This window comes from Muscardinus avellanarius (genome assembly GCF_963383645.1).
Source record: "Muscardinus avellanarius genome assembly, chromosome: 16".
Lineage (NCBI taxonomy): Eukaryota > Metazoa > Chordata > Mammalia > Rodentia > Gliridae > Muscardinus > Muscardinus avellanarius.
In genome coordinates this window covers 6,464,030-6,489,625 of record NC_137802.1, presented here as the reverse complement: position 1 = coordinate 6,489,625, position 25,596 = coordinate 6,464,030, and the positions used below count along the sequence as shown (strand labels likewise).

At 58.0% G+C, this 25,596-nt stretch overlaps 1 protein-coding gene across 1 annotated transcript; it reads left to right on the top strand.

Annotated features, from left to right (window-relative positions):
* Positions 1 to 239: 239 nt before the first annotated feature.
* Positions 240 to 24,422, top strand: MAP2K3 (mitogen-activated protein kinase kinase 3; the record flags this gene model as incomplete). Its single annotated transcript, XM_080712901.1, has 12 exons — positions 240 to 288; positions 14,548 to 14,614; positions 14,896 to 14,944; positions 15,662 to 15,775; positions 15,881 to 16,000; positions 16,374 to 16,490; positions 17,481 to 17,532; positions 19,167 to 19,294; positions 19,475 to 19,552; positions 22,794 to 22,933; positions 23,978 to 24,023; positions 24,339 to 24,422. The coding sequence occupies 12 exons, from the start codon at positions 240 to 242 to the stop codon at positions 24,420 to 24,422; spliced, it is 1,044 nt and encodes a 347-aa protein (XP_080569027.1).
* Between the last annotated feature and the right edge of the window lie 1,174 nt (positions 24,423 to 25,596).

The window sequence follows — 25,596 nt, the reverse complement described above, 5'->3', positions numbered from 1 at the left end:
GAGACCGGCCGGCCAATGGGCGCGCGGGGGCGGGGCCTGCGTCGGCGCCCTCCGACCCGGGCCCCCGCGGCGCTGCCCAGTCTGGCTGTGGCACCGCCCGCTGGGCCGCGTACTTGTCGCTGCCGACCATCTCCTCCGCCGCGCCCGGGCAGCCCGCCCGCAGCCATGAGCACGCAGGGCCCTGGTGGATCCCGCCGCCCTCTGGATTAGTCCTCCCGCCGCCCGGACCTGTCCGCCCCATGGAGTCGCCCGCCTCCAGTCAGCCCGCCAGCATGCCCCCGTCCAAAGGTAGGCGCGCCGGGACCGCGGCCTGACCCCGCGCCCGATCCCAGCCTGGGTGCGAACCCCATCCCGTGGCCCGGCCGGGCGCCAGCGCGCCGGCTCCGAAACCCTCCCGGTGCCGGCCGGGGCCCCGCCCGGGACTCCACCTGGACCTCAGGTTAGGGCCTCGGGGCTGCACCCCGACCGAGGTCTCCCAGGCTGGACGCAGGCTAGGACCTCGTTCCGCTGTCCCCGCTCCAGGTCAGGATCTTCACCCCGACCTCCTCATTTCGGTCCCGGGGCTGCAGCCCCGGCAGAAACTCAGCTGGACTCAGGTGGAATTCACTGGGATCCCCACCTGGATCCTTGGGCTGCACCGGTCAGTCCCCTGCCCCAGGGCTGGGACAAGGCGGGGACTCTACGCCTACTCCGCACCTGGGCCTCAGAGGTGCGCCTGCAGTTGGGGACCTCACTGTGACCCCCATGCCCTGGTGCCCCCCTCCCCCAGCCCTGCATTTCTCCATCCCGCCTGGCCAGCATCCTATCCTGCAGTGCAGGCTCTGACCCCTGACACTTGGCCCCCCACCGGGCCTTAGCACAAGTCCCATCTCCACTGGCTTCCCTCTCTGCACCCGGGGAGTTCTGTGCCCCTGCGTCTCCAGGGCTGATGGCTCCCGGCCTGTCCCTGCAGTCACCAGGCCGGCGTGCATCTATGCAAGGGGGTTTGCTTTCTGTCTTCTCCAAGCAACTGGCCCTTCCTGGAAATTTTTGTGAGGTGGCGGTGGCGGCTGTGGGAGAAGCAGCAGGATTTGTCACGCGGGGGTGGGGGGAGGCAGGGGGAGGATGAGACTTGGAGGACAAAAAGGGGGATTTTTTTTTCCAGGAAGAGAAGCCGAGTGTAGGGGTGCAGGCCTGTAGTCCTAGTACTTAGGTAGTGAGTACTGGGCACTCTGTACTCAGAGTACTGGATGCTCCTGAGTACCCAGTACTCAGGAAGCTGAGACAGGAGGATCACAGGTTTGAGGCCAGCCTCAGCAACTTTGTGAGGTCATGTTTCAAAATAAAATAGGGCTGGGGGTGTAGCTTAGAAGTAGTTCAGTGTCTAGCACCAAAAAAAAAAAAAAAAAAAAGGAAGAGGCTTTCGTCCTTGTCTCAGTGGGCTGGGCTCTGCCTGAGTTCCAAACCGGACGTAGCTGTAATGAATGGGCTGACTCCTGGCTCTCTGAGCCCGCAGCCGCCTCACCCTGCCAACCCCCTTAATGCCCCTGGGCCTCAGCCGCCCTTATCTGTAAGGTGGGCATTGTAGTATGAGGTGAGGTGGGTAGGGGTCAGGGGCCCAGCCTGGAGCCTGGCACATGGACCGTACACCTCTTTGTTCCTGCTGGAGGCCTCCGCCATGCGGTTGGGATCTTGCCTCTAGCTGGAAGCTGCAGGGCAGCCCGAGGACACTTTAGAGGGCTCTGCAGGACAGCGCCCCTCCTCCTCCCCTGGAGGGTCCAAGACCCTGGAGCCCGAGGGGCCCTGGGGAGGGTGTGGGCCCTTCTTGGCCCGTGCTGCTGGAGGCTGCGGTGGCGGCTGTGGGCAGGAGCCGGGTGGGCAGGGTAATTACGTCTTACATAAGTGGGAGGCCGGATCCCTGACCATTGCCCAACCGCCGTGAGTAACTCCGGAGGCACTCGCCGGGGGAGGTGGCTGGGAGGGACTTGCGCCGCGCAGACCTCGTGGACGCAGGACCGGGAAATCAGACACTCTCCACTTGCTCCGAGCTCGGGAAGGGGTTGGAAGCAGTCTCTGCCTTTGACGACATCTCAGCTCTTCCAGGCAGGAGATATCTCATCAAAACAAAAGTGGCAGTCAGAGGATTGGGAAGGGAGGGGGGTCACGCATGTGGTGGGAGGCACCGCGGGGGGCGGTCGCCCCCCTGTGCTGTGTCTTGAGGTCTGCTGTCACCCCCTCCCAGCCGCTCTGTAGAGAGGGCCGGGATGAAATTTCCAACTTGTGGATCCAGGTAACAGGTGGCTTTGGGTGGGCTGGATGGATGTAAGGACTCTCCCTAAGGCCAGAGACCTTGTAGCATTTCTGGGGTCTGGAGAAGGATGTGGTAGGGGTCCTATAATAGTATCCCTTCACTGAAAGTTCTAGCTGGGTACAGTGGCGCATGCCCAGAATCCTGGTCCTTGGGAGGCTGAGATAGGAGGCTGGCAGGTTCCGGGACAACCTCGGTAATACCGTGAGACCCTCGACAACTCAGCGAGACCCTGCTTTAAAATAATAATAAAAAAGACTGGGGGTATAGGTTGGAGGTGGAATGCCCCTGAGTTCAGTCCTCAGTACGAACAAAACAAAACCAAAGAGCTGCTCCTTACCAAACTTGCAGCCCTGCTTCCAGGCTCGGGGCACAGAGGGTCTTGCCAGAGGGTGCACAGCCTGACAGATGGCGCTAGGGCTCCACCAGGACCTGCGGCTTCCCCATCCTCCTCCCCCTGCGCTGGGTGCTTGAGCTGAACCACCCCCCCCCGCCACCCAGGAGGGCACAGGTACTGCCCCTAGTGTGCACAGCCTTTCCCAGTTGGCACCTTGCACGCTTCTGCCAATCCAGCTCCTGCAAGTATGCAAACCCTTGGGGTGGGGGGCAGCGGCTCTGAGCGCAGAGCAACCCCCCCCCCCGCCCCTCCCGCCTTCCCTGGGGAGCTTGCACAGCGGGGCGCGCCCGGCGCCACCGCTGGACCTCACGGGCGCTCCACCTTTGAGCTTCCTGGCTGGCCGCGGCGTCCTGCGTGCCAGGGCCCTGGGGAGTTTTCTTTGGGTGTCGCTGCTGGCCCCACCTCCTCCCCCGCACGGGGCTAGCATGCGGGCACCTGTGAGCGGAGGCCCCGGGACCGCAGCCTGGCCTGGCCGGGGACGTGTGTGCAGGCCGATGCGTGGCTCCCTGCACCCTGCGCCCTGGGAGCAGCGCCGGGCTCGGGCTGTAGGGCGCACCGAGCCGTCCTGGCCCGGCCCTGCCTGCTGGGGTCGCCCTCCCACCCCGCCCGGCGGTGGGCAAGCCTTGGAGGGTGGCACCTCGGGGACTTCCCCCACCCCTGGCGTGACGCACAGGAAACTCTCTATCAGCCAGCGGTGGCCCGGGCGCTGGAGGGAGCCAGGTTCTCGGCGGCCGGCGGAGAGGGCGGTGCTGCCGGCTTCCGGCGGGTGAGTCAGCGCTCCGCTCCGGTGCTGACTCACCCCGCGCCAGCCCCGGGCCGGCGGCTCCCAGGGCGGGGCCCTGGCCGGGGTGAGAGGGGGCCGCCTGGGCCTGGGCCTGGGCCTGGGCCCGGCGGCGCCAGGACCCCCCTGCCAAGTCCCGGCCAGGAACTTCCTCTCTTAGGTCAAAGGCTCGGCTTCCTCTTGCAGGTGGCAGCAGCTGTTTATTGTCCTTAGCTTAGGGGACACCTGGGGTGCACATGAGCCCTGGGGTACTCAGCTGGACCCAGGAGCAGACGCCAGGTGTGGTCAGCAGGTTGGTCCAGGTGAGGCTCAGCCTGAGCCCGCGTGGCAAGGATGTGGAAAGGCCAGAAGACCTCAGGTGCAATGGTGCACACCTGGAATCCCAGTGCTTGGGAGGCTGAGACTGGAGGATGCAGATTTGAGACCAGCGTCGGCAACTTAGTGAGTCCCTCAGCAATTTAGCAAGACCCTGTTTCAAAAAAAAAAAAAAAAAAAAAAAAAGGAGCGGGGCGTGTGGTGGCGCACGCTTGTAATCCCAGCATTCGGGAGGCTGAGACAGGAGGATCGCGGTTTGTGGACAGCCTCAGCTACTTAGTGAGGCCCTCTGCAACTCAGTGAGACCTTCCTTTAAAATAAAGAGTAAAAAATAGGGCTGGGGGTGTAGCTCGAGGAGGTACAATACCCCTGGGTTCCAACCCCAGTACTGCAAAAAAGAAAAAAGAAAAGAAAAAGTCCAATATGGTGTTGCGGTGCTGCACACCTGCAATCCCAGTATTTGGGAGGCTGAGACAGGAGGATCACAGGTTTGAGGACAGCCCCAACAAGTAGTGAGACTCTCATCGACCTAGCAAGACCCTATTTCAAAATAAAAATAAAAATAAAAATTAGGGCCTGGGGTGTAGCTCAGAGGTAGAATGTCCCTCGGCTTGATCTCCAGTACCACACACATGCACATATACAAAAGACCTCAGATTGTGCAGCCTGGCCGCCTGGGGTCAGATCCCAGCTGGTCCCCTTTTGCAATGGACGTTGCACCTGCTGAATCCGGTAAATTGCTTGTCCCCGCACCCACCATGGTACTAGGGATTGAACCCAGGAGTACTCTGCCACTAAGCTGGACCCCCCGCCCTTTTTACTTTATTCACTTATTCTATGGTATTGGCGATTGAACCCAAAGGGCGTTCTACCTCAGAGCTACACCCCTGGCCCTATTTTATTTCTATTTTGAAGCAGGGTCTTACTAAGAGTCTCACTACTTGTTGGGGCTGTCCTCAAACCTGTGATCCCCCTGTCTCAGCCTCCCAAATACTGGGATTACAGGGGTGCACCACCATGCCTGGCTTTTATTTTTTCTTTTGAGATAGGCTCTCACCAATTTGCTGAGGCTGGCCTTAAACCTGTGATCCTCCTGTCCCAGCCTTCCAAGCATTGGGATTACAGGGGTGCACCACTCCACCCCGCTCTGTGAATGACGTCGGCCCCCTAGTTGCGGCCCAGCTTTCAGAGGGGTGGCCTCAGTTTCCTCCTTTGCAGAATGGCACCTGGGACCCTACCTGTGGGGTGGGGGCGGACATCTGCTTTTCACGCTGGCCCAGCGAGGCAGGAGGTGGGGGTGTGGCTGGCTCTGGAGGATGGGCCTGGGTCCCAGTCCTGGGCCACCTCTCTGACCCTCAGCCTCCTCTTCTGTAAAGTGGCAGTATGGCGGTGGATTGGGAGCTAGTGCTTGTCCTGTAAGTGGCATCTGTTATTACCGTGTTATGGTTCCGGTCAAGGCTGCTGTTTCTGAGGGGTGAATCGACAGGTCCGGGCTCCCGGCGATGCCCCCGCGGACTCTACCACGTGTCCTCTCTGGCCCTAGGGTGCCTGGTGCTGGCCCGCGTTTATCAGGCTTTAGCACCTTTTATGTCTGGTCCACAGGCAGGAGCAGGGCTGCCATGGCCCCTAGAGCTGGGGCCCCCGGTCTGTCTGCAGGGCAGGGCAACCCTTGTCCCTGATTTTGGCATCCAGGACTGGAAGGATGAGAGAGGGGAGACGCGGGGCCGGCTGTGGAGACCAGGACAGCCTCCGGCCAGTGCGGTGGGCGGTCCTCTCGCCTCCCTCCCGGCAGGGACCCTGCAGTTCTCAGGCTTCCAGCATGGGCGCCGTCACCCCCTGCCCCTTGCCGTGCCAAGTTGGCATTCTAGGGGGGGCCCGGCTTCTCTGGGGAAGCTGGATCCATCTGCTCCTCCTGTAGTCTTCCTTTATGTGGTACTGGGGATGGAACCCAGGGGCATTCCACCTCCGAGCTACACCTACTAGCCCTATTTTTTATTCTTTATTTTTGAAACAGGGTCTCACTGAGTTTAAAAGAGCCTCACTACATAGTTGAGGCTGTCCGTGAACCTCGATCCTCCTGTCTCAGCCCCCTGAATGCTGGGATTACAAGTGTGCGCCACCACGCCTAGCTATTCTTTCTTTATTTTTCTTTATTTTTTAATTTTTGCGGTACTGGGGATGGAACCCAGGGGCATTCTATCTTGGAGTTACATCCCCAGCCCTATTTTGTATTCTTTATTTTGAAACAGGGTCTCACTAAGTTGCAGAGGGCCTCGCTAACTAAGTAGCTGAGGCTGGCTGCAGCGAACCTGCCATCCTCCTGCCTCAGCCTCCCGGGTCTTGTGATGACAAATGTGGGCCACCATGCCCGGCTTGTCATTTTTATAATTGAACGTGTGTGTGTGTGTGTGTGTGTGTGTGATATGCAGAGCTCAGTGCCCTACAGGGTTCCCAAGCCGACGTCCATGGCCCTCGGGGCAGCTCTGTCTGGTAACGGGGTCGCCCCATCTCCACTCCCACCTGGGCCCCTGGGTGTCCTCGGTGTGGCGCCGGGTAAGGGACCGCTGAGGGCCAGTGAAGCTGCGTGTTTGCTGCTGCTGCACCCAGTGACTTTTCCCCACCTCGACCCCCAAGATGCACACTGTGCAGCCCACGCGTCCCTGGCCCGCATCAACTGGGCCAATGCCACCAGCCTCAGAAGCTTGCCCTGAGCCGGCGGGCGTGACATTGCAGGCAGGCTCCTGGGGCGGGTGCCGTGTGTACGGTGCCGAGGCCTACTGGGGACGGCTGTGCTGTGGGCCGAGGGTCCCCGTCTTCCTGGTCCTCTCTCTCTGCCCTGCCCCCCTTTGTCACCGCCCCAGCCCCAGTGTCCTGGGTGGAGAGGGATGAGAAACAGCCGGCTTTGAGGGTGAGGGTGCCACCTGTCGTTCCAGGGCCGCTGTGGGCGCTGGTCAGTGCTGAATGTGCACTTTAGCCAGGAAGTTGCTTTATTATTATTATTATTATTATTATTATTATTATTATTATTATTTTTGTGGCACTGGGGTGTAACCCAGAGGCTTTCTACCTCCGGGCTATACTCCCAGACCTATTTTTTATATTTTATTTGGAAACAGGGTCTCACTAAGTTGCTGAGAGCCTCACTCAGTAGCTGAGGCTGGCTTCGAACCTGTGCGATCCTCCCGTCTCAGCCTCCCAAGCGCGGGGATTACAAGCGTGCGCCACCATGCCCGGCTTTATTATTATTTTTAATGATTATCATCATTATTATTATTTTTATTTTTAAACCAAGAACACCTTGTTAGGTACCTGTCCCTGTTGTCCCAGGCTTCTCGAGAATTTGCTTGGCAGTAATGAAACCATAAAAACTAAGAGGGCACCTGTTCAGGAAAGACCCTTTGGCTGGGCTGTCACCCCAGTACTTGAGACGGGAGGATCGCAGGCGCGCGGCCAGCCTCGGCAGTCCATGAGACCCTCGGCAACTTGGTGAGACCCTGTTTCAAAACAGGAAGTAAAAAGGGCTGGGGATGGGTGTGTGGCTTGGAGGTAGGATACCCTTGGGTTTAATCCCCAGCACCAAAAAGAATAAAAAAATAGAGAAAAAGACGAAAGAGGAGCTTACTAAATCATCCACGCGAGGAGCTTAGCAGCAGGGCCTCACGGTAGTCGGGGCCCTGGGAGAGCCTGGCCGATCTCACAGTGCCCGGGGGGAGGCCTTGGGGAACCTGGCGTGGGGCTCCCCTTGGCCATCCCAGACACGCTCTGGAGGTGTGTGTCACTGCCTGGAGCCCCTCCCGGGCCAGGCCCTGCAGCCCCATCTGAGTTGTCTGCACCGGTATTTGGCCGGCCGTGTGCTGTCCCTCGTCACCCCCACTCTACCCCTACTCTACTCCCCAACTCCAGACCCCGACTGGAGTTGGGGAGTGACTTGCCCAGGGACACGAAGGTCGGTCCTGGGAGCTTGGTCTTGTTTTTGCCCCTGACCCTCGCTGATGTCCCGGAGGCCATTGTCCCCATGCATAGAACATCAACAGAAGGAACGGCTCAGAGCCGGGCGCGGTGGCGCACGCTTGTAATCCCCGCGCTTGGGAGGCTGAGACAGGAGGATCGCGCAGGTTCGAAGCCAGCCTCAGCTACTGAGTGAGGCTCTCAGCAACTTAGTGAGACCCTGTTTCCAAATAAAATATAAAAAAAGGTCTGGGAGCATAGCCCGAAGGTAGAAAGCCTCTGGGTTCCACCCCCAGTACCACCAAAAAAAAAAAAAAAAAAAAAAAAGAAGGAGGAACGGGCTCAGAGGGGGGAGGGGGTTACACAGCAGCTCAGGCCTCCGGACTGTATTCCCTGCCCAGCGGCTCTGGCAGACATGGGGGCGCCCCCGAGGCGGGCCACAGCACAGGCCCCTGGGCTTAAACAGGCCTCTTTCTTTCTTATCTAAATTGCTTCTATTGAGCGAGGCGTGGTGGCGCACGCTTGTAATCCCCACGCTTGGAGGCTGAGACAGAAGGATCGTGCAGGTTCGAAGCCAGCCTCAGCTACTTAGTGAGGCTCCTAGCAACTTAGCGAGACCCTGTTTCCAAATAAAGTATAAAATAGATCTGGAGTGTAGCCTGGAGATAGAAAAGCCCCTGGGTTCCACCCCCAGTACCACACACACACACACACACACACACACACACACACACACAAATTACTTATATTAAAGTAGCTGATTTCTGTGCGCAGAAATCTTACAGGGACAAAACCACAATTTCTTGCTTCTCTGTGCTGTTCTGTGCGAAGACGCATTTTCTTTCTCTCATGAACTCTGTTCTGCTGTGGCACTTACTGTGCCCAGGAGATGGGCAGCTCCTGCTTCTGCTGGGAGCCCCACTGGATCTTTACCAGCCGCCTCTGCCAGGCTCTCGATCTCAGAAACCCGGGCCTCAGGCTCCTCGCCAGTCAGGGCGGTTCCTGCCTCATAAAATTGTTGAGAGGCTCAGAGAGATGGAACGCCAATTGTGCAGTGCCCAGCCTGTGCAGCCGCACCAACAGCTCTGGCCCTCCCTGCCTGTGTTGCTGGGCCCATGTCACCGGCCGGGCGCCAGCGAAGTGGAGGGGCTGGAGAGGCTCGGAGGCCAGGCCCTGGCCCCGCAGCGCTCAGAGGCTTCCTCTCCAACCCCCAGGGCAGAACCCGGCGTGGTGGCACACCTTGTTGTAGTAATCCCAGTACTTGGGACGCTGAGGTAGGAGGATCGCAGGTTGGAGGACAGCCTCAGCCAGCAGTGAGAATCTCACCTTAGTGAGACCCTGTTTCAAAATAAAAATCAGACTGGGCTGGGGGTGTAGCTCAAAAGTAGAATACCCAAGCCAGGTATGGTGGCACATGCTTCTAATCCCAGCATTCAGGAGGCTGAGACAGGAGGATCTCAGTTCACGGACAGCTTTAGCTACTTAGTGAGGCCCTTTACAACTCAGTGAGACCCTGTTTCAAAATAAAGAATAAAAATGTGGGCAGGGGGTGTAGCTCAGAGGTCAAATGCCCCTGGGTTCCATCTCCATACCCACCAAAAAAAAAAAAAAAAAAAAGAAAGAAAGAAAGAAAGAATAAACGATAGGGTTGGGGGTGTAGCTCAGAGGTAGAATGCCCCTGGATTCCATCCCCAGTACCCCCCCCAAAAAAAAAACAGTACAAAAAGTAGGACACCCCTCAGTTCAATCCCTAGTACAAAGCAAAAAACATAAACAAAAACAAAAAACCAAGCCAGGCCAGGGCCTCTGTGCCCCAGGGCAGGTGGTCCCTTCCCTACAACTCCTGAGTGCCTGCGGTGGCATCCTGACACCTTTGGGGCCTTGGGGGTGTCTGGGCCCTGGAGAAGACGCGCTCAGCGCAGCACAGGGTTCGGCATTAGCTGCGGAGGCTAATGTCCACCCAGGCAGCTCAGTCTCCTCTCTGAGGACCCCGCAGGTGGCCGGGCCTCTCCCCTGCCCGGCAGCAGCCACTTGACTTCTCCCCGCACCCGATGGCCACAGACCTCGGGCTGGGAGTCTCGGACTGGGTGCATGGTGTGTACCCAGCGTTGTCTTGTCGCGGGACACCCCACGTGGGCAGGCTCCTCCGTGAGGGCACTCGTGGCCGTCTCTGGGTGGCAGGGGCTCCTCTCTGGGAGGCACAGCTGGGAAGCCCTTCCTTCCCAGGGTGGGTAGAGGGTCTGGGGTGGAGGGCTGGCAGGGCACCGCTAATCCAGCCCCCTGTGGCGTGGCGCGGTGGACTCCAGGTGGGCGGCCAGTGCCCTAGCCCCATCGCACAGGGACACCCTGATGCCCGAGACCATACAGCTAGGTCGTGGGCTGCCCTGCTGGTACGAGGCGCCCAGGACTGTGGCAGAAGTCCTGCCCGGGCACAGGCGCACTCCCTCTGAGCTTTTCCTCCTTTGGTGTCTTGCTTGGGAGCAGTATCAGGGGAGCCTGTGGGACTCAGGGATAGCTGGTAACTAGCAAACCAGCTGAGCTGCGTGGTCCCAGATCCTCTCTGAGCAGGCGGCTGGCAGGGGCCTGTACCAGCCCGGCTGGGGTTTTGGGGAAGTGTTCTGGGCGGCGGGAATGGCCTGTGTGAAGGCCCTGGGGTAGCAAGAGCAGCTCACCAGGGAGTGGCAAGGGAGAGGCCCACAGGCAGAGATGGGCTAGGAGTTTTGTCACAGTCCAATGGGTACCGTGTGTGTGTGTGTGTGTGTGTGTGTGTGTGTGTGTGTGTGTACACTGTACTGGGGACTGAATGAACCCAGGAGCATTCTACCTCCTAGTCTCACCCCCGGCCCTATTTTTGATTCTTTATTTTGAAACAGGGTCTCACTGAGTTGCAAAGGCCCTCACTAAGTAGCTGAGGCTGGCTGCAAACTACGGCCTCTGGTTTCAGCCTCCCGAATGCTGGGATTGCAAGCATGCACCACTACACCCAGCTTTTAAAATTTTTATTTAAACAAGGTCGCACTAAGTTGCAGAGGGCTCACTAAGTTGTTGAGGCTGAACGCGAACCTGTGATCCTCCTGTCTCAGCCTCCCAAGTACTGGGATTACAAGTGTAATCCGGCTCATGGGCATCTCTTACCAGCGTCCCACTCCCCGTTGGGGACCGCTGTCAGCCCAGAATGGCCCGGGGACACACAGGCCAATTAAAGGGCTGGCCCACAGGCCCCTGCGAAGCCGCTGGCGGGCTTGCGCAGCCGCTTCCATGGTGGCCTGAGAGCCTTTGTTTGTTGTGGTGACGGTCACCACCTCCAGCCGCACCTGGGTAGCCAGCCCCAGGCCGCCCAGCCCTGCCACTGACGGCAGGCATTGACGACGGCTGGTGGCCCAAGGCCGGTTGCTAGGGCAGCCTCGCCCACTGTGACAGCTGGCACAGCTGCCCCAGGGCACCCAGGTCACTTCTGACGCAGCGCGCATCCCTGCGGGGCAGGCGGCCAGGCCAGGCTGTAGCTGCCAGCCGGGGCAGGAGGCGGGCCTCGGCAGCCACCCAGCGGCAGGTGTGGGCGCGCCCTTTGCAGATGGGGACACTGAGGCCTGAGGGCCACCTCTCAACATCGCCAAGCCCTTGCACGAGGTGGAGGCGGTGGCAGGTGGGAGCAGAGGAAGGCGCCGTGGCCAGGAGCTGGAGGGTGCAGGGGGTGGGCTGCCAAGCTGGGCCCAGATGGCGGCAGCCTCCAGGCGATACTTCCCGTTATCCCGAAACATCTTATACTTTGATCACAAAAAGCCTCAAGTCAAGATTAAAAACTACCTGCGCTGGGTGCTGTGGTGCACCCCTGCAGTTCCAGTGTTTAGGAGGCTGAGACAGGAGGATTGCAGACTCAAAGCCAGCCTCTGCGACTTAGTGAGGCTCTGTTTCAAAATAAAAAGCAAAATAGAGCTGGGAGGGTACCTCAGGGGTAGAATGCCCCAGTACACAAAACCAAAAGCAACAGAGCAACCTAGGCTTCTCGGTGTTTAGGGTGGAATTTTCACCCGTCCAGAAAGGCTGGGAGTCACCATGGCAACCTTTGATGGCGGTTCACAGGGGTCACCAGATGTCCATTGCTCAGCCCTGCCACCTGTGTGGGGTAGTGGCTGGCTGAGTGACATTTGTGCCCTGCTCTTCACAGACTCAGAGCCTGAGGTTCAGGGAGGAGGACGGTCTCGGTTCCTGCCTGCCCTTGGAGCCCAGGATGAGGGGCGGGGAGACAGAGACAGAGACAGACAGAGAGAATTGAACCCAGGGGATTCTAACCTCCAAACTGTACCCCCAGCTCTATTTTATTATGAAACAGGGTCTCACTAAGTTGCTGAGACTGTCCTCCACCCTCTGATCCTCCTGTCTCAGCCTCCTAAGTACTAGGATTACAGGCGTGCCAGTTTAGAGGGCAACTTTGGCCAGCGCCAGGGCAGAGGGGCCTGGGGAGCAGGGGCCCCGTGTTATGCAGCTTTTTCTGGGTGACTTTCTTCTTGCTCTATAGAGAATATCAGGTCCAGGAGAACCTGGGAACCCCGGGTGCTGGCTTGTCTGCTGCTCCTCGGCCACGGGAGCCACAGTGAGCTGGACGCCCAGCTCAGAGGAGCCTGGACCCCAGGCTGGTTCGCAGATGGCTCCAGGTCCTGGAGTCCCCTTGGCCGGCGGTGACAGGGCCATTGCAGTCCCCAGGGTGGAGGCAGTAGTAGTAGGGGTGCAGTGGACAGGGAGGTGGGCGAGTGGCTCCTCTGAGAGCCGGGGGCTCTGTGGACCCCTCCCTGGTGGACCCCAGCTCTGCAACCCTTGGGTGTTTGGTACCCTGGGCAAGTCGCCTCTCTCTCAGGGTGTGGCACCTGTCCTCCCAGCTCCTGGGGGCACCTGGCCTGTTCCCTGAACTCCAAGCCTCGTTCTACCCTCCTGCGAGCTGCTGGCAGCTGTGCCACATCCATCCAGAGACGGGCCTCGCCCACGGAGGCTCCCCATAGGCCAGCCAGCGTGCCCCTCACGACACCTGTGTCTCAGGCCAGGCCCCCCGAGGGAGGCAGCACTGGGAGGACAGGGGCCAGAACCTCACTGCCTGGGCCCTGCTACCTCCCCAAGCTCGCCTGGCCTGTCGCCTCCCTCCACGCAGGCGTGCGGGAAGCCCTGACACCCACATCGCCACGCACACTAGAGAGCAGCAGAGCGGAGCTGGCGCGGTGGTGCACGCTGGGCATCCCAGCGCTTGGGAGGCTGAGACAGGAGGGTCGCGGTTCGCAGCCAGCCTCAGCTACTTAGTGGGGCCCTTTGCAACTCAGTGAGACCCTGTTTCAAAAATAAATAAATAGCCGGGCGTGGTGGCGCACGCTTGTAATCCCCGCGCTTGGGAGGCAGAGACAGGAGGATCGCGCAGGTTCGAAGCCAGCCGTGCGCGCTGGCTTAGGAGACCCTGTTTCCAAGTAAAAATGTAAAAATAGGTCTGGGAGTGTAGCCCGGAGGTAGAAGGGCTTCCAGGAACCCCAGTACCACCAAAACAAACAAACAAAAACAAACAAACAAACAATGGAGCTGGGGGAGTAGCTCGGAGGTAGAATGTCCCTCTCACCTCTGTGTTCAACCCCCGGTACCAAAAAAAGAGAAAAGAGAGGAGCCATCCAGAGACCCAGCGGCCCTACTTCCTGTCACACTTGCTTCTCTGGGGCCTCAGTTTCCAGATCTGAGCCGTGGGAGGAAGACGCCCTGCCCCCTCCTGGGTCTCCCCTTTCAGGGGTCGGTGCCCCTGCTGTGCACAGGAAGCTGAGGTCCCCCAGCGTGCCCCCTTCCCCTGGGCCTGGATGTGCACGATGCCCACCCAGCCCCAACCCCGAGTTGCTGATCCCCCCAGGGGCTCCCAGCCAGCACCTGTCACAGGCCTCCAGCCACCCGAATGACACACGGGGAAACTGAGGCTCCGGGAGGGGGGCAGTGGAGCTCCGTCTTCTCCCCCACCCCGGGTGAGGCCTGGGGCAGTCGCAGGGTAACAGAGCCCTGGACTGGGCGCTTCCACGGCAGGAAGTGGCTTCCGGGGAGGCCGGAGCGTGGGCGTGGCCGGCAGCGCGGGAGCCCGCGGGGAGGACGGGGCAGGTCTGGCCACTGGCTTGCAGGCGGCCCAGCACCCGGGTCTCTTCAACCTGGCCTCCGCCTGGCCTCCCTCTGTCTGCCGCTGCGTCCCAGGCCCTTCGTTTCTTTTTGATACTGGAGATTGAGTCCCAAAGCATTCTCCCTCCAAAGCTGTACCGCCAGCCTTTTCTACATTTTATTTTGAAACAGGGTCTCACTAAAGTTGCTGACGGTCTTGCCAAGTTGCTGCCGCTGGCCTTGAACCAGTGATCCTCCTATCTCAGCCTCCCAAAAAATGGGATTACATGCCCAGCCACCAAGGGCTACCAAGTCCTGGTGACCTCATTTTCATTTACTTACATCTATAAAGACCGTATCTCCCAATAACGCCACATCCCTAGGCCCTGGAGTTAAGACTGAACGTATGAGTATTTCCCGAGACCCAGTTCAGCCTCAGACAGGAGCTCGGGACCTACGTCTCCTGCAGGGTCGGTCAGTCAGACCTGCCTTTCCCGGCTGTAAGGCAGGCCGCCGCCCTGGCCCAGCCAAGTCCAGCAGTGTGTGCGGCCCGCCGGGGACCCAGCGGGCCCAGAGGCTCCGGGTCGCCCTCGCTGCGCTAACTCTGATGGGCGTTCATGTCTGAGAGTGGCGACTGAGGTAGGATTCCTCAGGAGCCTTGTCCAGCCCCAGGATGCTGGTGGAGGCTCACCAGACGCCTTCTCTGCCTTGTAGCCAAATCCAAGAGGAAGAAGGATTTGCGAATATCCTGCGTGTCTAAGCCCCCTGCGCCCGACCCCACGTGAGTGTGCCTTGGCTTCCCTGAGAGGCTTCCTAGGGTCCCCGGCAGGAGGATCCAGCAGGAGGGGCCGCCGCCTCACTCCTCCTCCTGCCTGGCTGCTCTGCACCCCCCCCCCAGTCCTTATCTTGGGGGACTCTGCCCAAGGCCGACCCGGCCCCCAGCAGATCTCAGTAGCCCAAGAAGGGGTCACCCCTCTTTTCAGGACAGACCTTGTCCCCACACAGCCGGCTCCTGGGGAGGCCGAGGGTCCCCTGAACTCATGGCGTCTACTTTCTCTGCAGACCCCCCCGGAACCTGGACTCCCGGACCTTCATCACCATTGGAGACAGGGTGGGCACCTCGGAGCTGGGCCCCTGGGGTGGCCGTGGGTGGTCTGCTGAGCTGGGCTCCAGGTTCCCCTTGCTGGCATGGACTCCCCCACCCTCCTGTCTGCCCAGTCTTTCCTTTCCTTTTCCTTTTTTTTTTTTTTTTTTTTTTTTTTGTAGTACTGGGGATGGAACCCAGGGGCATTCTACCTCCGAGCTACACCCCCTGCCCTATTTTTTATTCTTTATTTTGAAACAGGATCTCACTGAGTTGCAGAGGGCCTCACTAAGTAGCTGAGGCTGTCCGCGAACCGCGATCCTCCTGTCTCAGCCTCCCGAATGCTGGGAGTACAGGCCTGTGTGCGACACCACACACACCTGTCTGGTTTATGGCCATTTTCTTTCTCTTTTATTGTGGTATTGGGGATGGAACCCAGAGGCATTCTACCTCTGAGCTACACCCCTGGGCCTATTTTTTAGTCCTTTTTAAAAATTTTTTTAAACAGGGTCTCACTGAGTCATGGAGGGCCTCCCTAAATAGCTGAGACTGTCTGCGAGTCTCAGCCCACCTCTGGAAAGCTGGGATTATTACGCTCATTTTCTAGAGGCCGGTTCAAGGCTGTCAGGCTGGTGACTTGCTCCAGGTCACAGAGCAGGGAGCATCTCCCGGGAGGTTCCCGGCCAGCTCTGACTAACTCCAGCCGGGTGGGGGCTCCAACCCCACACCTTTTCTGTCCCCAAGAACTTTGAAGTGGAGGCCGATGACCTGGTGACCCTCTCGGAGCTGGGCCGCGGAGCCTACGGGGTGGTCGAGAAGGTGCGGCACGCCCAAAGCGGTACCATCATGGCCGTGAAGGTAAGTGGGGCATGCCCTGGCCTCGGGGACACCAGCCAGGGGACAGTGGCTCCACCCTGCAGCTCGCTGATGCAGCCCACCCCTCCCGCTCCCCCCGACCCGCAGCGGATCCGGGCCACCGTGAACTCGCAGGAGCAGAAGCGGCTGCTCATGGACCTGGACGTCAACATGCGCACAGTTGACTGCTTCTACACGGTCACCTTCTACGGCGCCCTGTTCAGAGAGGTGAGCGGGGCGGGACAGGCGCCGCCATGCATGGGGTGGGGGGCTGTCAGTCTGCCCCGTCCTGGGCATCAGGTGCCTGGGACCCAGAGGCACCAGCACGGACCTCCCTGCCTGCACCAAGAGGCCAGCTCTGTGCCGCGATGCCCATCTCTATGAAGTGAGGCCAGGGGTCGCCATGGCTCCCCAGGTTGTCACGGAGGTTGCACACTGGCTGGGCGCGGCCTCAGCCTCACAGTTCTGTGGCTCACCCCTGGAGAGACATGGAGTTAGGGATGAGGTAGGCGTGGACACTGGAGCCTGGCGCAGAGGCCGCGGGAGAGGCAGAGGTGGAGGGGTCCCCGCCCGCCAGGCTGAGCTGTGGCGCATCCCGCAGGGAGATGTGTGGATCTGCATGGAGCTAATGGACACGTCCCTCGACAAGTTCTACCGGAAGGTGCTGGATAAAAATATGACGATTCCAGAGGACATTCTGGGGGAGATCGCCGTGTCTGTAAGTGTCCCCGGCGGGGGCTGGGCTCCAGGGGCACAGCCACACCCGCCTTCGTCCTGCCTGAGGAGACCGGGATCTGGTAGGTCCTGCCCCTAGGCTGTGGGCTACAACGATCCTATGGGCCATTTCTTTTCTTTACTTTTTTTTTCTTTCTTTTTTTTTTTTTTTTTTTTTTTGTGGTACTGAGGGTGGAACTCAGGGGCCTTTCTACCTTCAGGCTCCCAGACCTATTTTATACTTTATTTGGAAACAGGGTCTCCCTAAGTTGCTGAGAGCCTCACTAAGTAGCTGAGGCTGGCTTTAAACCTATATGATCCTCCTGTTTCAGCCTCCTAAGTGCTGGGATTACAAGCGTGCACTACCACGCCCGGCTGGGCCACTTCTAAAAAAAAAACTTACTGTTTTTCTTTTGTACTGGGGACTGAATCCAGGGGACATTCTACCTCTGAGCTATACTCCCAGCCCTATTTTATTTGTTATTTGGAAATGGGGCCTTGCCCCATGATCCTCCTGTCTCAGCTTCCCATGTACTGGGATGACAGCTACGTGCCACCACGTCCGGCCAGAACTTAGCATTCATAACATACCCAGAGGTGGCTCGTGGAGGACCAAGCTGAGGGGGGGGGGATTGCTTTTTTAGTTGACATGTTCCTCGCAGACACAGGGAAAGGGGGAACCCTTTTCAGGGAAAGCTGGGGTTCTGGATCCTGACAGCATTTGGAAACATTTAAAACAGGTGGGGACCCCAGAACCCCTACTGGGTGGCTGTGTGGGGGGAAGAGCCAGAGAGACGGTGGGCAAGGTCCCACAGGGGCCGCGGGGAGGTCGTGTTGGCGTTGGGGGTCAGGTAAAGGCAGGAGGCCCGGCAGGTGCTGGGTGTGGACAGGAGCCCCGGTGCCCGGGGCTGGGGGTGCGGAGGGGGCGGGGCTCACAGCTTCTCATCTGCCACGGAGTCTCAGCCATCCCTCTGCCTCTTCTGTCCCCACCCAGATCGTGCGGGCCCTGGAGCACCTGCACAGCAAGCTGTCTGTGATCCACAGAGGTGAGCGCGCCCCCCCCCCCCCCCGCCAGTGGAGGCTGAGCAGATGGAGGCCCAGACAGAGGGAAGGAGGAGCCCTGTGGGGCCCAGACCCCTTTCTGTCCCTGCGCCTCGCGTCTTCTGGTGCTCGGAGCAAGCACCGCATCTTCTGTGTCCTGAGCAGGGCTGACCAGTTCTGTTTTTATTTTTATTTTTATTTCTATTTCTATTTATTTTATTTCTTTTTTTGTGGTACTGGGGATGGAACCCAGGGGCATTCTTCCTCCAAGCTGCACCCCTAGTCCTATCTTTTATTCTTTATTTTGAAACCGGGTCTCACTGAGTTGCAAAGGGCCTCACTAATTAGCCGAGTCTGTCCAAGAACCGCGATCCTCCGGTCTCAGCCTCCCGAATGCTGCGATTACAAGCATGTGCCACCACGCCCAGCTCCCCTACCCTATTTTTTATTCTTTATTTTTCTTTCTTTCTTTTTTGGTGGTACTGGGGTTCCTGGAAACCCTTCTATCTCTGGGCTACACTCCCAGACCTATTTTTTATATTTTTAATTTGGAAACAGGGTCTCTTAAGCCAGCGCGGCTGGCTTCGAACCTGCGCGATCCTCCTGTCTCCGCCTCCCAAGCGCGGGGATTACAAGCGCGCGCCACCACGCCCAGCTTATTCTTTATTTTGAAACAGGGTCTCGCTGAGTTGCAGAGGGCCTCACTAAGTAGCTGAGGCTGTCCGCGAACAGCAGTCCTCCTGTCTCAGCCTCCCGAATCGCCCGGCCGGCTGCTCCTTTAGAAGTGCTGCTTTTTTTTTTTTTTTTTTTTTCATTTTTCTTTTTTCTTTTCTTTTTTTTTTTTTTTTTTTTTTTTTTGGTGGTACTGGGTTCCTGGGAGCCCTTCTACCTCCAGGCTACACTCCCAGAACTATTTTATATTTTTGAAACAGGGTCTCTTAAACCAGCGCGGCTGGCTTCGAACCCACGCGATCCTCCTGTCTCTGCCTCCCAAGCGCGGGGATGACAAGCGCGCCCACCGCGCCCGGCTTAGATGTACTGTTTTTTTAGACGTGAATGAAACTTAGCCGGGCAACCTGGGAGGCTGAGATGGGAGGAGCGCAGGTTCGAGAACAGTCTCAGCACCTCAGTGAGACGCTGTTCAAATCAAAAGGGCTGGGGGTGCAGTTTCAAGGTAGAACACTGCCACAAAAAATAAAACAAAACAAAAGAACGAGGCCAGGCGGCTTTCCATTGCTTGCTGCCCATCCCAGCTTGCCAAGGCCGGCAGGGGCACAGAGCCCTCTGGTCCTTTTTCTATACGTATTAGCCCTTATGCACATCCTCATGGGACACGGGGCGCATGTGTGTGTCACACGCACATTGACCTGGAGAGTCCCGCTGTGCTGGCTGCCCGCCGGGAGCCTGGCGGGGCCCGTGTTTGTGCACAGACCCTGTCCCCAGGCCTTAACTGACCCAGCCGCCACCTGTCACCTCCTGTCAGAGGACTCGGGTGACGCCCTTGGAGGCAGGGCGCATCCTGGCTCTGCACCAGCTGCGGCCCCTTCCCCTCGTGGTCTGGTCTGCTCCCCGAGCCGGCACAGCCGTGGGGATGGGGGTGCATCGCTGCACCAGACTGAGGAGCCTGCTCCGCCCACAGATGTGAAGCCGTCCAATGTCCTTATCAACAAGGAGGGCCACGTGAAGATGTGTGACTTTGGTATCAGCGGCTACCTGGTGGACTCGGTGGCCAAGACCATGGACGCCGGCTGCAAGCCCTACATGGCGGTGAGTGGGGCCGCCCAGGGAGGTGATTCCTGCACCCCGCAGGGCCCCTTTTGACAAGTCCTGCGAGGCAGGAATTGGGCCCTGGCCGGCCTCAGTTTCCTCCTCACTCCGAGGGCCGGTGGGACACAGTGATCCTGTTACCCTGGCCTGGGTGTTCATCCCCACTGGTCCCTCTTGCAGCCCGAGAGGATCAACCCTGAGCTGAACCAGAAGGGCTACAACGTCAAATCGGACGTCTGGAGTCTCGGCATCACCATGGTAATGTCTGGGGCTGGTCAGACGGAGCTTATGTGGGGCTGCGCCTGGCACATTAAGATTTTCCTGGGGGCTGGGTGTGGTGATACAGGCTTGTAATCCAGTACTTGGGGGGCTGAGACAGGAGGGTTGCAGGCTCACCGCCAGCCTCAGCTACTTAGTAGGGTACTCTGCAATTTAGTGAGATCCTGTTTCAAACAAAAAATAAGCCGGGTGTGATGGCACACAACTCATCCCAGTATTTTGGAGGCTGAGACAGGAGGATCCTAGGTTTGAGGACAGCCTCAATGAGTAGTAAGACTCTCATCAACATAGTAAGACCCTGTTTCAGAATTTTAAAAAAGAAGGCAGGTGTGGTGACGCACACTTGTAATCCCAGCATTCGGGAGGCTGAGACAGGAGGATCGCGGTTCGCGGACAGCCTCAGCCGCTTAGTGAGGCCCTCTGCAACTCAGTGAGACCCTGTTTCAAAATAAAGAATAGAAAAAACAGGGCTGGGGGTGTAGCTCAGAGGTAGAATGCCCCTGGGTTCCATCCCCAGTACTGGGGAAAAAATAGTCAGCCGTGGTGGTACAGGCCTGTAATCTTGGTGCTTGAGAAGCTGAGGAAGGGTTGCAGGTTGGTGGCCAGCCTCAGCAACTCAGTGAGGCGCTCTGTGACTTAGTGATACCCGCTTCCAAAATAAAAGAATGAAATAGGGCTAGGGCTATAGCTTGGAGATAGAATGCCTCTGGATTCAATCCCCAGTACCACATACACAAAAAGAATTCCTTCGTATCCTGGCATAGTGTCTCACATATGTAATCCTGGTACTTGGGAGACTAAGACAGGAGGATTGCAGGTTCAAGGCCAGCCTCCACAAACTTAGTGAGACTGAGCAACCGAGGGAGACCCTGTTTCAAATAAATAAATGAAAAGAGCTGGGGGTGTCGCTCAGAGGTAAAATGCCCCTGGGTTCAATCCCCGTTACCACCAAAAAAAAAAAAAAAAAAAAAAAAGTTTCTGTGTGCTGTGGAATGTCTGGGAGGGCCGCAGTCCCCTGCTTGGTGGTCTGGCTTACACATCAGGAACATTCCCCACGTCCCGTGATGTGATTTCAGCCTCTGGACTTGTCCACAGGCCTCTTGGTGCATGGTGGGGACCCAGCCAGTGCCAAAGTGAGATCCTGCCACACAGGTCAACTCCAGAGCAAGATGAGTACTTAAAAAGGGCCGGGGGAGCCGGGCGTGGCAGCACACGCTTATAATCCCAGGGCTCGGGAGGCTGAGACAGGATCACGGCCAGCCTCCGCTACTACTTAGCAGGCCCTCTGCAACTTAGTGAGACGTTGTTTCGTTTTCAAAATAAAGAATAAAATAGGGCTGGGGTATATTTTGGAGATGGAGCACTCCTGGGTTCAATTCTCTGTAACCCTGCAACACACACACACACACACACACACACAGAGGGGCGGGGAGAGAGAGAAAGTACCCTAAGACTGCTTGGTCCTGGCTGTTCCCATGCACACACGCACGCTCCATCTACCTCCCGCAGCGCGCATCCTGCACCTGGGGCGCCTGTCTTGGTGCTAAGGCCCTTGCTCAGCACGGTTATTATGGCTCTGTCTGGACCAGGCCTCCTCGGAGCTGAGGCCTCCTGGTCATCTGTGTGGCAACATCCTGGTCCCAAGGGCCATCACTCGCCCAGGTCCGGGCATTCTCTGTACTGTCTTGGATGGGGGCCTGGGCTGACCCGATTCCTGTTTTGAACTTTTTTAAAACCATCTGGTTTATTTTTATTTATTTATTTATTTATTTTTGTGGTACTGGGGGTGGAACCCAGGGGCTTTTCTACCTCCAGGATATACGCTCAGACCTACTTTATATTTTATTTGGAAACAGGGTCTCACTAAGTTGCAGAGAGCCTCCCTAAGTAGCTGAGGCTGGCTTCCAACCTGCGCGATCCTCCTGCCTCCGCCTCCCAAGGGCGGGGATTACAAGGGTGCGCGACCACGCCTGTCAGCTGATTCCTGTTTTCATCCCAGTACTGAGCCCTGGAAGCTAGAGTTTGCTGGAGGCCTGCTGGCCTGGCTTGCGAATGTATCTGCCCGCTATGGGTGTGTCATGGGGCTGTGTGTCCAGGGTGGCCGTGGGACCTGCTGGCGCCGTGTTGTCTGCAGGGAGGCCCGGGCCCAGCAGGAGGGCGAGACTGTGCCTGGCACCTACTGTTCAGGAGGCAGAGAAAAGGCCCCGGAAGCAGAGGCAGCATCCCTGGGTGGGGTTCACCGATCAGACGATGCCCTTGGGGTCTCCCTTTCTGGTGTCCGCAGAGAAGATGTGTTGAGTCATTAATTCCCCAAACAATGGTACAAAGAAATGGCGGCAGACACTTAAGTGTGCCAGGGAGACTGGAGAGGCGAGTAGCTTGTGACCACAGGGGACCCATCTAATTGAGATGTCCTGCAGACTGCGGCCTCTCAGCGCCAGCCCCTGGGCTTCCCGACCACACCGGGCTGTGGCCGTTAGGGAAAATGCTCTAAGTCAGTGTTTGAAAACTGACATGGGCTGGGCGTGGTGGCGCGCACTTGTAATCCCAATATTTGGGAGACCGAGACAGGAGGATCGCAGGCTCACAGTCGGCCTCAGCTACTTAGTGAGGCCCTCTGCAACTTGCTGAGACCCTGTTTCAAAATAAAGAATAAGAAATAGGGCTGGGGCTGTAGCTCAGCGGTAGAGTGTCCTGGGTTCCATCCCCAGTACTGGGGGAAAAAAAAAAAAAAATCTGTCGATGGGCCAGGCATGGTGGCGCAGGCTTGTAATCCCAGTACTCGGGAGGCTGAGACAGGAGGATTGCAGGTTCACCACCGGCCTCAGCTACTTAGTGAGACCCTTTGCAACTCAGTGAGACCCTGTTTCAAGATAATGAATAAAACAGAGGGCTGGGAGTGTAGCTTGGAGGTAGAATGCCCTGGGTTCCATCCCTAGTACCACAAAAAATGTACATGTAAATAAATAAAGAGGCTGCGGGTGTATCTTGGAGGTACAGTGCCTCCAGACTTGACGTCCAGCATTACCACCACCACCAACCCCACCAAAAAAAAGAGAAGAAGAGATGGTATGAAGGGGCCGGGCGGGCGGGCGGGCGGGCGGCGCTGGCGCTGGCGCTGGCCCTGGCGCTGGCCCTGGCCCCATCTTGGTCTGCGCTGAGGGCGGGCCTCTCACTCCATCTGTTCCTGGTGGCCTGCTGACCTCTGTCCCCCCTGCAGATCGAGATGGCCATCCTCCGGTTTCCCTATGAGTCCTGGGGGACCCCTTTCCAGCAGCTGAAGCAGGTGGTGGAGGAGCCGTCACCCCAACTCCCCGCTGACCGTTTCTCCCCTGAGTTTGTGGACTTCACTGCCCAGTGGTGAGTGGACCCTGCTGAGCCCGGCCAGCATCCCCGCACCCACACCACCCTGTCCTAGCCAGATGCCAGCTCCTTTCTGTACAACATTCCCTTTTCCTTTAGCAAATAAACTCCCAAATAATGAAGACAAAAAAAAAAAAAAAAAAAAAAGGAGCTGGGTGCAGTGGCACACACCTGTAATCCTAGTACGTAGGAGGCTGAGACAGGAGGATCACAGGTTCAAGGCCAGCCTCAACAACCTAGTGAGACCCTCAACAACTTAGCAAGACCCTATTTAAAAATAAAAAATAAAAAAGGAGCTGGGAACGCCAGGCATGGTGGCGCGCGCTTGTAATCCCCGCGCTTGGGAGGCAGAGACAGGAAGATCACGCAGGTTCGAAGCCAGCCTCAGCTGGCTTAAGAGACCCTGTTTCCAAATAAAATATAAAATAGGTCTGGGAGTGTAGCCCGGAGGTAGAAGGCCCTTGGGTTCCATCCCCAGTACCACACACACACACACACACACACACACACAAATAATAATAATAATAAAAGGGGCTGGGGTTGTAGCTCAGAGGAAGAATGCCCCTGGGTTCCATCCCCAGTACCATAGAGAAAAATGAGAAGATCCTATGAACATCTATGTGCTGCGAGCAAAGAGATACTCAGAGGAAAATTCATAGCCCTTTTTAGGAAAATTCATAGCCCTTTTTCTTTTAGTAGAAAATCAGAGAAGCTGGAAACAGACAAACCTAGCCAACAGGAATCATTAATCAGCCTGAACCCTTCTAATTGAGCTCACCCCTCTCCCTGGACCCATAATACAGAGTCTCCCTTCCTATTAAGGATAAGCAAGTCCATGGTTGTTAGGAAGAGCATTTCAGGGACCGTTACCATGGAAACTCACCCATCATTATGGAGACAACCCCCGATAGACTTCGGTCCACGCTGGGAGACCCCCTAGGTGGTCCTGCTCCTCCTTCCCCTGCTGCCCATGGGGCAAGCCCAGGCTGGTGAACGGGAGCCTCCATGTGGGCGGCTCACTCTGTCCTCCTGTCCCCGTAGCCTGAGGAAGAACCCGGCGGAGCGCATGAGCTACCTGGAACTGATGGTAAGTGGCGGCGGCGCCGGCTCCGCTCCCCCGTGGGCAGGCGCTGCGTCTGTCTGTCCCTCCTTCACTGGGACACTCGGCTTCCTCCCAGGCTCTGAGGGGGACACACGGGCCAGGGCAGAGGGACTCACCAGGAGGGGCCTTTGAACCATCCCCGGGGGTGGTGGAGGCGGGCTCCCTGGGGAAGGAAAGGCGGGTGGAGAGGGCGCCCCCCAGCAGCGGGCTGCTGCAGGCTGGGGAGTCATGGGGGACCTCTGGGGGCAGAGGTGAGTAGGAGGGCCCCCCACAGAGTCACTGTCTCCCGTCCCCCACCAGGAGCACCCTTTCTTCACCTTACATAAAACCAAGAAGACAGACATCGCTGCCTTCGTGAAGGCGATCCTGGGGGAAGACTCGTAGGGGCGGCCTGGGCCCCCTCCGGCCTCCCACAGCCATAAGCTACTGCCACCCTGGCCCCGGAGTCCCGGAGGAACCGAGGGGGCTGCTCCCGGCTGGCCCTGCAGCCGGCCCACTGTCCCAAGTGCCAAAGAACCAGACCTTCGGGGCCCCCGGCCGGCCCACGCGGGTCCCACCAGTGCCTCTGCCCCAGCGGCTCCAAGGACCCTGCTCCGCTCCGAGCCCCCAGGCGTGGAGGGGCCTGGACACCCCCGCTGGACGCGGCTGCCCGCACAGAGAAGGCCGCGGGTGTCCACGCCACGCCTAGCCCTGGACGCCTGCTCGGTGTATATTTTTTTAACCTCTCAACTGAATGGACTTTGCACAGTGGCCCGGGGTGGCCACACCTCGGCCCTGGCTCAGTGCGGAGGACCCAGGATCAGGGTGAGCCTCAGGACTCCCCCAGGCTTCCCCAAGGGAGACCTTGAGCCCGTGCGGCCTCGAGCGGTGCGGGCTCGCCTTCGATGATTTTAAATGTATCCTCTGTTCACTCTTTCTTTTGCTTTGTGGGTTTGGCTTTTTTTTTTTTTTTTTTTTTTTTTTTTTTCTTGCATGGTTTGGAGCTGATCACTTCTCTTCCAACACCAGTGTACCAGCCCCGCTGCCAGGCCCGGGGTCGGCCCAGAGCCCACCGGGGGAGCCGTCCCCTCACACCTGGAGTTGCCTGCTGCTGGGGATCTGCTTTGGTGTTAAAAACAACCCAAAAACCCAGAAAATATATTTTTGTCAAACATGGTAGCACACGCTTAGAATCCCAGTCCTTGGGAGGTTAAGACAGGTCGATCACGGGTTCCAGGACAGCCTCGGGAACGTAGCGAGACGCTGTCTCAAAATAAAAAAATAAGAAGGGCTGAGGGGGTAGCTCGGAGGTGGAACGCCCCTGGGTTCAATCCCCAGTACAAAAAAAGGAAAAAAAAAAATTTTTGGTAGAAAGGCCTGCCCATCCGGGGGTCCTTTTCCTGATGGGTCGGGGTGAGTACCTGGTTGCTGTTTTAATAAAAAAAAATAATAAAAGTAAAAGTAAAAATGGGACAAGGGGTTGTGTGAGACTGTATGACTGTTGCAAGTCCCCTCTCCCCAGGAAGGTCTGGGGTCCCTAGAAGGCGCCTTTACCCGGGACAGCATGGGGCGAGTGACC